The 12,313-nt window shown below is 36.9% G+C and overlaps 1 protein-coding gene across 2 annotated transcripts in view; it reads left to right on the top strand.

Moving 5' to 3' along the window:
- UTP20 (UTP20 small subunit processome component) overlaps positions 1 to 12,313 on the top strand; it is a 98,129-nt gene that overhangs the window by 16,809 nt on the left and 69,007 nt on the right. For both annotated transcript variants that reach the window (XM_025881225.2, XM_073900414.1), the window contains exons 13-20: positions 2,389 to 2,544; positions 2,687 to 2,775; positions 4,075 to 4,180; positions 5,879 to 6,029; positions 6,684 to 6,746; positions 7,512 to 7,670; positions 8,759 to 8,835; positions 11,785 to 11,864. In XM_025881225.2, the coding sequence (XP_025737010.1) occupies positions 2,389 to 2,544; positions 2,687 to 2,775; positions 4,075 to 4,180; positions 5,879 to 6,029; positions 6,684 to 6,746; positions 7,512 to 7,670; positions 8,759 to 8,835; positions 11,785 to 11,864 (881 nt within the window). The remainder of the gene's footprint in view (positions 1 to 2,388; positions 2,545 to 2,686; positions 2,776 to 4,074; positions 4,181 to 5,878; positions 6,030 to 6,683; positions 6,747 to 7,511; positions 7,671 to 8,758; positions 8,836 to 11,784; positions 11,865 to 12,313) is intronic.

Here is a 12,313-nt window from a genome sequence, read left to right as displayed (position 1 = left end):
ATAATTAATACCCTTTAGAATTGAAAACAGGGTTTATATAAATATGTGAGGATTCTGGTTATCATTTTTCCAGTAGTTGTGGATGTGTTTTTAGAAATTAACAATTAGGAAACCAGTTCCCTTATCATTCCTATGTGTTTGTACTTGTTTCTTATTTCTCTGGGATTTGTTAGACTTGCTGCATTTGGGGTTTGCTTTGGGGCAGTAGGAATAGATGGACATTCCTTGAGTTTTTGCTGAGTACTCCACTTTGAAGCATCACAGCATCCCTTGAGATGGGTATCATTGTCCCCACAGTCACACAGCAGAGTTAGTTTTTGATTCTGGATCAGCTTGAGATTCTGGAGGAGCTCGTCTTCTTCACATGTTGCTCTTCTGCTGACCTTAAAAGTAGCTTTTCTATCAAAAACATGCTAATAGAATCTGTTGGTTTTCCATTTTACTGAACTCTGATTCCTGAGGAATGAATAATTAGTAACTCCTGTAGAATAATTCCCTTGGTACTTTCCTCTTGATTGCAACACCAAACCAATTCCCAACAGGTATATTCCTTGCACGTAACCAAAAGTGTGGGTTCTAAGCAGTGGGAATGAAGCTGCTTTGTTGGCTTGTGTGAGGCCATCTCAGGCATCTCAAATCCTCCTTGAGATATGTCCTAATAAGAATAAATAAATACATTGAGGCATATTAGCTTAAGGCAGGTGCCACACCTTCTGTGCTCTTTCTCTGAGAAAACATCCCTTTGCAACTCGCACAGAGATAGGATACATGTGAATGGTCACCTTTGTCTGAATATTCTTAGTAATACTCCATCCACCTGTCTCACAGATTTGTTGTGAGACTAGAAAGAGATAATAGAGTGAAAAGATTCTTTAGTAGATACATTTATTCTATCAGCTGACAAGTGCTAATTGTATCAGGCACTATTCTAGGCATTGGTATATAATAATGAATAAGAACAAGGTTCCTTCTTTTTGGGGAGCTGACATTCTTGGAGTGGAGGGATGTGAGACAGATAACAAATAAACAAGATAATTTTAATGATAAAAAGAAAAATAAAACTAGGGTGTTGAGAGGGAGAATGCATGGAGAGGCAGTGTGACTCCTCTTGGCGGAAGGGACCTTTGGGCTGATTGTAATGATGGGAAGGATCCAGCCTTGCAAAGATCTAGTTGAAAGGCTTTCCGTGTGGAGGGAAGACTTAGTGTAAAGGCTCTGGGATAGGAATAAGCTCAGTATGTTTGAGGAACCAGAAGAAAGCCTGTGTGCGCACAGAGCATGGAGCAAGGAAGAAGGTGGAATGAGAGGCAGGCCAGGATCAGATCACATGGAGCCTTGTAAGGTTAGATAAGGAGTGTGGATTTTATTGGAGGAGCTCATTGGCAAGTGTGATGAAGCAGGCAAGCAATGACCTACCTTTTTTTTTTTTTTTAAAGCATCTCAATGTTTTCTTGTAAGATTTTTGCAGATTGTTGAGTCTTTACTACTAGGAAGACTATATATCAAGGTACAGTGACTTTCAGAAATTGTCAGTGAAATTAACTAAACTATCTGTTAAAATTTCCAAACATTCATATCTTGGTAAGTATGAAACAGAAAAGAATAGAACTTTTTCATGATAATAGGGACACAGGACTAAAAACCTGATGTTCCACTTCTATTATGTAACAAGTTAACCAAACTGGCTATGGGGGATAAATTATTAAAACAAATCGTTTTACTTACTGTTTCTATGACTTTTCTTTCAATTAGATTTCTGTCTTTCAAATAGAACTGAGGCAAAAGGGAAAAGAGGCAAACAAGAAAAGTGCCAAAGTAACAGATACCTAAAGCCAAATGTCATGTCAGAAAATGTCATCAAGTAAACATTTATGAGATTAAAGAAGCAGAGACAGTTCTAAATCATAATTACTTTAGTGACATTTGTCAAATTCACCACTAGTGCAACATCATTCTGTGTTTGTAAAGTAGTAAAATTTGTGTCAAAAAGGAAAGGGTGAATAGAGGAAGGAAGTCCATTCATTATAATAAATTACCTCTCCAGTTTTTAAAAACATGTCCATCAGCAGAATGGACAGAAAAGAAGGAATCTGAATGAATCAGAAAATTCAGAAATAATACATAAAACTAGAAGAGACTTGCTTTAAGTTACGAAGCAAATTAAAATAGAAAAAAGGAGAACCAAAGGCATCGAAAAAGCCTCTTACCAAAAATCAGTAAACGACTTGCATTTGTTTTGTTATTTATATTCAACCACCACCATCAGTTCCCTCCTCCCCACAAATCTACCACGCGTGGAAAGGAACCAGTTTTATTTTAAACTTCAGAGGGCAAGAGGGATTATGTTCTCTCCTCTTTTAAACATTTGTTTTTCTTCTCTTCCTTCAGATCCTATTTAAGGCAGAAGAAGACCAGATCCAAGGGAGGAAAAGAACAGATCCCAGTATTGGACCACCTCTTATCTATAATTCAGCTACCCCCAAATAAAGATGCTACTTACCTTTCACATTCTTGGGCAGCCCTTGTCGTGTTACCTCATATTAGGTGAGAAAATAAACTGGTTAATTGTGAAAGAGATACTTAGTGTGCTGATTGAAACGTTTATTAGCCCTTCCTTGCTATTCCCTGAAAAAGCCACTGAATGCTGGTTTGAACTTTTCCCTTTGTCTCCCGACTTCTTGGACAGACCTCTTGAGAAAGATAAGGTGATACCACTAGTCACATGCTTCATAGAGTCACTCTTCGTGAATGTTGACAGAGGCAGCTTTTCAAAAGGTCAGTTACAATCCCCATTTGTTTTCTTCTCTGTCTTTTCTGACACAGCCAAAGTGACTGTAAACATGTGGAATCCTAGAGAATAGTGCTAACATTGTGCTCTGACACAACGCCCTCTATGGTAAATACAGAAAAAAGAGGGTAAGATGGAGATGTTGCACTTGTGCCTCATAACGTGGTGACCAGGTGAGGGCAGCTTGAGCACAAGCTGAATCTGAGGACAAAGTGTCAGGGGGTGCCATGGCATCTGAGACCCCTTGTTTTCAAGCCCCAGCTTGTGTCTTGTTCTCCGTTCTCCCACGCACACTCTATACACCTTATATCCAGGCACTTTCATTTGCTTTACCCTGAGCAAGATACTAGCCTGCCCTGCTCAAAACACCCTTTCATGTTGTATACTTGAATACCTCCTTTCACTAGCCTGAGAACAGCAATTTGAAAGTAGATATTTTGTTTCATTTTAGTACAGTATTTCTTTTCTAACATTATGTGTAGTAGTTGTTCATTCATTTAGATATTACTGCGCTAGGTTCTCTGTTAGATACTAAGAAGACACATTAGAGAATAAAATAGACTCATCATAGTTCAAGTGCTCAATAGCCATGTGTGGCTGGTGGCTACCATATTGGACTGCAGCTGCATATTGGCACAAGTACAGAACATTTCTATCATTGCAGAAAAATTGTATTGGACAGCACTTTTCTAATATCGAGAGCAGGGGTTGGCAAAATTTTTATGTAAAGGACCAGATAATAAATATTTTAGGTTTTCATATTCAGTCTTTGTAGCATATTCTTTATTGTTTGCTTGTTGTTTCAAACAACGCTTTTAAAATATAAAAAGCATTCTTAGCTTGCAGGCCGTATAAAAAACAGGCTACCTACAAATCTGACTTGTGAACCAAAGTTTGCCAGCCTCTGGTCTAAGATTAAATGAATATCTCATTTAAAAAAAAATTGATTAGCTTTTGAAAAGTATAAGTGCATCTCCTTAAAAAATCCTAATTTGGATAATGCCAGTGAGTGGGACCACCAGATTTCCTTCTCATCTTAACTAATGAAACATACATTTTATTCTCTATTTTTGAATATATTTTTCTCTTAAAGCTGAAATATAAGACTTGGGAACCTTCTCTTTTCAGTTCCTTCCTGTTATATTCTGACATTTGATAGATGATAAGGAGGCACAAATTCACTTTAAGAACTTATGTAAATAGCAAGTATTAGATAAATGAGATGTCTGGTAGTTATTGTGTCAAAGGAATAAGTTATGTAGTTTCTCCTGTTTTTCTGCCCTTAGGAAACTTATTTGTTCTTTGTCAAGCTGTAAATACTCTGCTAAGTTTGGAAGAATCTTCTGAACTTCTTCATTTGGTTCCTGTGGAACGTGTGAAGAATTTAGTATTGTAAGTAAATATACCTCCCATTTATCTTAATCACAAATAAAATATAAAAGCTTCTGCTTTTGTGAAATCTTGGGCATAATGAAAGTTCTTATTTTGATCTACTTTATACCTAAGTTGTATTCGTATTAGAAATGTATTATTGATTTGAATCCTTAACATAAGTACATTTTTTACACAGTCTTTAAATGCAGATTCTTCATCTTTGTGGAGAGGTATTTTACCATGTGTGTAAACTAGTGTTGTAGGTTGTCTCCAACCCTAACATTGCACTCTATTGACCTTCTAGAACTTCCTGAGTCGTTCCAACATACATATTTCTACTACACTCATTCTGTCTCAGCTCGACATGATCACCGTTTCAGAACATTTTCCTGTGGTTGTTTTACTACATACCAACACAACCCAGTTTTTTGCTTTTGTTTTTGTAAGTTGATGTCAACAAGCTCCCAACTTTGGTGTAGCACTGGACTGTTACCAGAAAGCCATTTTCTACTCAGCTCAGCCCCTTTCTAAAGGTCACACCTTTTGAAAACCTGGTAAAGTAGTTGATGACTTTTTCTGGAGTCTAATCCATTTTATTTTATTTTATTTTATTTTAAAGATTTTATTTATTCATTTGAGATAGATACAGAAAGAGCATGAGCAGGGGGAGAGGCAGAAGGAGAGGGAGAAGCAGACTCCCCGCTGAGCAGGAACCGGAGATCATGACCTGAGCCAAAGGCAGACCCTTAACCACCTGAGCCACCCAGGCGCCCCTAGTCTAATCCATTTTAGTTCCATTTCTTGTTAAAACAGCTTTATTAATTTCCTTTGTTCAGTAAATATTCATTTCCTTTTCTCACATACCAGGCCCTTTTTTAGGCACTGGGAAACACAGTCAGTGAATGAAACACACAAAAAACCCTGCCTTCATGGAGCTACCATTCTAGCAAGAAGAAATGCTGAGCAAAATAAGTAAAATGTATAGCATGTTAGACAGCGGTAAAACCATTAAAGCAGAGTCGGGATAGGGAGAGTCTGGAGGTTGGGGACAACGGTTTCAAATAGGGAAAGCCTTACCAAGAATGAGAGGGACATTTGAGCAGAAGCACAGAAGCATCAAGGGAGTAAATCATGAGGGATGTGGGATCTGGGGCTCTCTGCGTTCTTGACCTGGGGATCCTTGAGTGTCACTGCTGTAGGGGGTGCCTGGCAAGGAGCTGTTGTGGAACTTTTTTCTTGATTGCAGCACCAAGCCCACCTCCAACAGGCATATTTCTTGCATGGAACCAAAACTGGGGGTTCTAAGCCGTGGGAATGAAGCTGCTTTGTTGGCCTTTGAGCCCATCTCAGACATCTCAAATCCTCCTTGAGATATGTGTCCTGATAAGAATGAATAAATTAATGGAGACATATTAGCTTAAGGCAGGTGCCACAGCTTCTGTGCTCTTTCCCTGAGAAAACATCCCTCTGCAACTCCCACAGAGATAGGATATAGGTGAATGCTTGTACCTAGCTGTCTGTCATCCTCGAGCAAATTACTCATTGTTGCAAGACCTCAGATTCTTTATCTCTAAAATGACGCTAAGTGTCCGCATAAAACTTTTACCTGGTTCCTTTTACAGTTTCTTCACCAGTTGTAATTTTCTGTAGTTTCTATTATAGTCTACATACTCGACTGTATGGTGCAGGTTGGGTCTAATAAATATCTTGTTGCAGAACATTTCCTTTGGAGCCATCTGTGTTGCTGTTAGCCGATCTCTATTATCAGAGATTATCCTTATGTGGCTGCAAAGGGCCACTTTCTGAGGAAGCTTTAATGGAATTATTTCCCAAGTTACAAGCAAACATTTCAACTGGTATATCCAAGGTAATGGTGTTTGTGATGTGTCCTCAGTCTCTCATCTTTTGATTCTGTATGTACTGCCAGTGGTTGTCAGAGCTCCTTCATCAGAAAATGCTTCTGTGGGATGATTTCTGTTTAAAGTAGTGATTCCTAAACACTGACCTACAAAGATTGCAGCAGGATTAATTGGGAAGTTTAATAGAAATACAAATTCTGGGTTCTCACAGAACTGGGTTCTCACAGTTCTGACTCAGTAGGGCTGAAACTGAAAAATCTGCATAGTTTTTAAAGCCCCCTAGGTGATTCTGCTGTTTGGTCAGGTGTACAGAAATATCTAAATATATCACATACGAATAAAAATCACTAATTGCAAGAGAATTGTATACTTAAATCAGATTCTTTGCATTTATTTACAGAGATGCTTATAGTGTCATAGTTGAAAGAAAAACATGGTTCTATGGGCAACTTTATCTTCTAGTCTTGTCATTAAATTGTTCCATATACTATTTGAATAAGGTGTTGGTTGGTGTCTAATATGAAATAAGGGATACAATAACATGTATCTCTTTGATAGTGGTATATTTTCCTTAATTCTCTAACACTTAGATCTCACTGGCTGTAAATCAGTTTCTTATGTGTAAACTTTGGAATTTGAAACATGCCTTTCACTTTCTCTAGATTCGGCTTTTGACAATAAGGATCCTAAACCATTTTGAGCTTCGACTTCCAGAATTGATGGAGGTATTTTAACTGTTAATTTGGATAACTTTTTAAAAACATAATTCATTTTTTAATTTCCAAAATGACACTTTTGCAGAAAATTCAAACACTGTTGTATAAATATCTATCTTAAAAACTGAAATTTTTGTTGTAATTCTTACTCCTGCCCACACTGAAAATTCACAGGTAATTGGTGAATATTCTTTCAGATTTTTTGTATCCAATTGTATAATTTAAACAATGGCATCATGGAGGTTTTGCCATATCAGCACCTCGAGATTTACCTCATTTCTTCTGAAGTTTAAACAGTATACCACAGTTTAAACTATCTTACATAACCAGTTCTCTGTTGACAGATTCTTAGGTGGGTTGTTTGTCATTTTTCAGCTTTTCCAGTAAAAGGGTAGTGAACATCCTTATGCTGATATCTTTGAATAGGGAAATAGTCCCATAATGCAAAGTACTACTTCTAAAAGTAGAATTGTGGAGTGGTATATATACACATTTTTATTTCAACAAATGTGGCCAGTTGATTTTAGTCATTTTGAGAATTAGTTTCCTCTTTTTTACTAGTCATTTTCTGTGCTAAACATTAATTTTAAATTATCTACCAAAAACTAAGTACTATGAAGTAAAATGAATCATTTATCCAAAAAAGTGTTGCTTATTTAATTTAAAACATTAACATAGCCCAGTTTTTCTTTTTTAGATCTTTGGCCACATTGCATGGTCTTTTTGGGAAATTAAATTACTGACCTGCCTCTTGTTTTTTCTCCATTCACTCAGGATGATGGGCTCTCAGAGCGTCAGTCTGCCTTTGCTATATTACGCCAGGCGGAACTTGTCCCAGCAACTGTGAGCGATTACAGAGAGAAGCTTCTTCATTTGAGAAAACTAAGACATGATGTGGTACAGGCTGCAGTCCCTGATGGGCCGTTACAGGAGGTATAAAATAGTGTCCATGTTTTTTAAACTTAATTTATGCTTTATGATCTGTTTTGCTGGCTTTTGAAAAGAAAAACATATCAAGTAGTTAAAAAAAATTTTTTTTTAAACTAGATAAATCTCCCACTTTCTTAGATGGCTTTGAATTAAATGGCTCTGCCAGCTTTTTCAAAGTGGAAATAATTTACTCTCCTCTGTTCTCCTGAATAGATGCATGAAACGTGAAGGTAGGTAGGAAGTGGCAACAGGAGTACTCAACGTCAAGTTTAAAACTTGATATTCTTCCTCAGTTTTGTTCATTACCTCAGGATGTCAGGCCTCTACCTTTGGTATTGGGGATTTTTCATCCATGACCCTTGAAGATGGATCACAGATCCCTTTGGCGGCAGGAAAGCCAAGTGGAGGCATTCCCTGTAGATCAGAGTGGTTCCACTCTTAACCTGTTTTATATATTATTGTCCTGTATTGTTTCGTTTTGGAAAAGGGCTCTGCTACGAAAATAGTAACAAACACCTCACCTCCAAATATTATTAGAACTACCATTCTATGATGCCTCCCTAGCACATGGGGATGTGAGTAATAACGACGGTTGTTCTCAAGGTGACTGAGAAAACTTCAGACCCTCTGAACTGAATACATCTGATGCCTAGTTTTGAAAACTCAGCCATCTGCTTGCAAAGCCCCAGCTGCCATTCACAGTGTACTGTCTTGGGTTCCTTAGTATGTGTGCTTTACTGCTTACTCCTGAGGTTTTGTCCTACATGGTAACAGTAAGAGCAGTCTTTGGTAGGTGGGAATTTTAATCATGAGTCAGGTCTGTTGATTCAAATGCTGTACCCTTTGTGAACAGCTAGAGTGAGTTTGAGTACATTTGCTTTAATGATTCTTCTCTGTTAAATAGCGAGTGATGTTTTGGGGAGAGTTGGAAAATTATTATACACTGAATTTTGGATTGGTACCTACAACTTGTTCTTTAAAGCACACACTTCTTTCCAACCTCCGGTTGTCTGAGTTGGGATATTTGTATTTTTGGGTGTTGTATTGTAGCTTTATTACCCATTTACTAAACTTGCCTCCTATCATCGCAGGTGCCACTTCGTTATTTATTAGGCATGTTATATGTTAACTTCAGTGCCCTCTGGGATCCTGTCATTGAACTCATAAGGTAAGCATAGGTTCAACGGATGAAGCGTTATGTTTTTAACTACTGCTGCAGAGTGATCAGGCCATTATTCTACTCCTTCTAGGTGTGACTTAAATGAATGGGTGTGGATAATATCTGTAGCTCCAGTCCTTTGTGGGACAAAGTAAAGAAAAAGGAAACCTCAATTATTCTAATGCCAAGTTTTTCAACAGTTCGAATGTTCTGTGTATGTTTCTTTGTGCAGTGAAATGACTTTGGAGGACTTTCTCTTTTTACTTTATATGATTCATCTGTATTGTTGATTTTTCTATTTTTTTTACAGTGACAAGATGTTATATAATAATAGCAAAATTTTATTTTATATATATTGAGTCAGTGAGCTACACTTTAGTTTAAATTTTTATTTATATTTATATATTTATTAATATATATTTGTATTTGTATTATATATTATAGGTTTTTATATATCTAACATATTTTATATATTTGTATATAGAAAATATATATTATAAATATATTCATATTTTTATATAAATTAATATTTTATACTTTATATATTTTATTAATATTTTATATATGTTGAGTCAGTGAGCCACACTTTAGTTTAAAAATAAGGACTTTTTAAAACCCTAGTTGTCTAAGGCAAAATTCCCTTAGCTCTAAAAAGGACCTTAATAATCATATAGAAAATACATATATTGTGCCTCATATGTTTGCAGATATTTGTCTTCAGATGGTCTACTCTGCTTTTTGTCAGATTAGAAATATATCATGTGTGACTTCCCAGAACCCTAACCATTGGTTTTTATCTGACAGAAGTAGAATAAACAAATCTCTTTCCAATTTGGAATCGATTTATCTGCCTTTTACTGCCCTTCAGAACCATCCAGCCATTATGCTGAAAATCAAGGCCTTCTTAACATCAACTTCATAATTTTGTTTATTGCGCTTAAGGAAGAATCTGATATATGTGTTACCAATAGTCCACTATTAAAAGTGTTGGTTTCTCAGTTACTGAATGCCTTTAATGGTTCTCCATGGCTGGTAGGCTGTCTCCTGTTGGGCACATTTATCTGTCTGAAAACTGGTTTATTTGTCACGTATAGTCAACAACATATATAGTTCATGTCTTATGTAATGGTTATCCACCTTTGCCTAACAATCTATATTTTGCCCATGGACATCCCTGTGGTCAGAGGCAGTGATGCCTAGGAACTGGAGACTGATCTTTGCTAAGAAGCCCTTTAATCTGGGCTGACATGGGCCTCAGAGTGCATGAAAAGTAGCCAGGAAAAGGGAGGCAGGAGTCTAGCCTGTGTCACTATGGAGACTGTCTTCAGGTTGCTGCTCAGTAGAGCTGTTGGCTGAGATCTGCTTAAGAGTCTCTACTGGCCCGTCATCTGTTTAGGAACACAAACACATATTACACACACACACACACACACACACACACACTTAATCACAACCAGCTATAGCAATAAAAAGGGTGTTGGGCTGTGGCATTATTAATTAAAGATGATAGATGATATCCAATCTCCAAATGTAAAAAAAAAAGAAAAGGCTCTTGGTCCTCACCTGCACCCCTGACCAGGTGCCCTGTGCTGCTTGGGAAAGGCCAGACCTGCTCCTTCAAACTCCGTAGTCTGTGACCCCCAAGAGCTAGGCCAAGGCCTTCGCATGCCCCCATCTGGGTGCTGGTGAATGTTGACCCCCTCATTGGAGTCCATGTGGTCACGCACAGGCCTAGGGGTGATCAATAAAATATTAGGAACAGAAAAAAAAAGTCATACTCTTGGAAAATTAATGACAGAAAGAATATAAACATTTTGAGACGATTGTTGCTAAGATACCCGATTATATAAACGCATGATTCATCTCTTCACATTCTGAAAGGTATGTTTCATGTAGTTTTTATTTTGCCTTTTTGTTAACAAAAGTGTATTTTAATTTGGTGGAGGAAAAACCAGTACTTAACGTTAGCTTTCAACAGTTTTCTCTTAAGTCCTCTCCTTTCTTTACTGTGCCATATTGCCTCATACCTGATGCGTGTTCCCATTATTGTGCCTTTAAAAATAGTCTTCTTATAGGCATCTGCTTAGGTTTTTAAAAATATCCCTTAGTATTTTGTGATTATAAAAATAATTCCTCTTCAAAAGTTAAAAACAGAAATACCATATGATTCAGTAATTCCACTGCTGGGAATTTACCAAAGAAAACAAAAACACTAGTTCAAAAAGATATATGTTTACTGCAGCATTATTTACAATAGCCAAGATATGGAAGCAACCTAAGTGTCCATCAGTAAACGAATGGGTAAGAAAGATGTGGTGTATGTATATGATGGATTATTACACAGCCATAGAAAAAGGTGAGATCATGCCATTTGAGATAGAGTGTGTTATGCTAAGTGAAATAAGTCAGACTGAAAAGATAAATATCATATTATTCCACTTGTAAATGGAATCTTAAAAAAAAGGAAATAAACAAAAAGCAGAATCAGACCTACAAATACAAAGAACAAACTGATGGTTCCCAGAGGGGAGGGGATGGGAGGGTTGGGCAAAATAGGTGAACAGGAATGGGAGATACAGTCTTCTAGTTATGGAATGAATAAGTAATGGAGGCAGAGCATAAGGAATACAGTCAGTGATATTGTACAAGCGATATAATAGGGCAGATGGTAGCTACAGTTTGTGGTGACATAGCATAATATAATAAATTTGTCAAATCACTAAGTTGTACACCTGAAACTCATATTGTGTGTCAACTATACTCAAATTAATTAATAGTAATAATTCCAGCTCAGTGAAGGCATTTTGAAATATATAAAAAAGTACAAATGTTGTTTAAGCCCTATATTCAGGTATAACCTAATTAAATTTTAGTTATATCCTTTCACTTATTTTTTCCTATGAGAGATCTTTTAAAAGGATTATACCACATATTTTGTTTTGTGATCTTTTCTCTTAGTTCTCATGCACACGAAATGGAAAATAAGCAATTTTGGAAAGTTTACTATGAACATCTAGAAAAAGCAGCTGTACACGCTGGTATGTAAGGGAAGTGAAGGGGAGACTGGGAAGAAAAGATGTTTATTTAATTTTTTACTGCTTTATTGCACATGAATGGGGAAACAAATGAAAAATGAATTATCTTGGGCGCCTGGGTGGCTCAGTTGGTTGATCGACTGCCTTCGGCTCAGGTCATGATCTTGGAGTCCCGCGATCGAGTCCTGCGTTGGGCTCCCTGCTTGGCGGGGAGTCTGCTTCTCCTTCTGACCCTCCCGCCTCTCATTCTCTCTCTCTCAAATAGATAGATAAAATCTTTAAAAAAAAAAAAATTACTCTCTTAAAAAAAAAGAAAAATGAATTATCTTGATAACCTTTGGATATAATTCATTGTTTCCTCATATATTGAGAAAGAAACGCTCTCACTTGAGGAAACACATAGGACAAATGCCAACATTTCTCGAGTGGTTCTGACGACTTTTCACGTTGCA

The sequence above is a fragment of the Callorhinus ursinus genome, unplaced genomic scaffold (genome assembly GCF_003265705.2).
Source record: "Callorhinus ursinus isolate GAN/ISIS: 27379988/994484 unplaced genomic scaffold, GSC_fseal_2.0 scaffold14, whole genome shotgun sequence".
In the NCBI taxonomy this organism is placed as follows: domain Eukaryota; kingdom Metazoa; phylum Chordata; class Mammalia; order Carnivora; family Otariidae; genus Callorhinus; species Callorhinus ursinus.
Note: the sequence above shows the minus strand (reverse complement) of the source record. Positions and strands in the feature narration are given on the sequence as shown.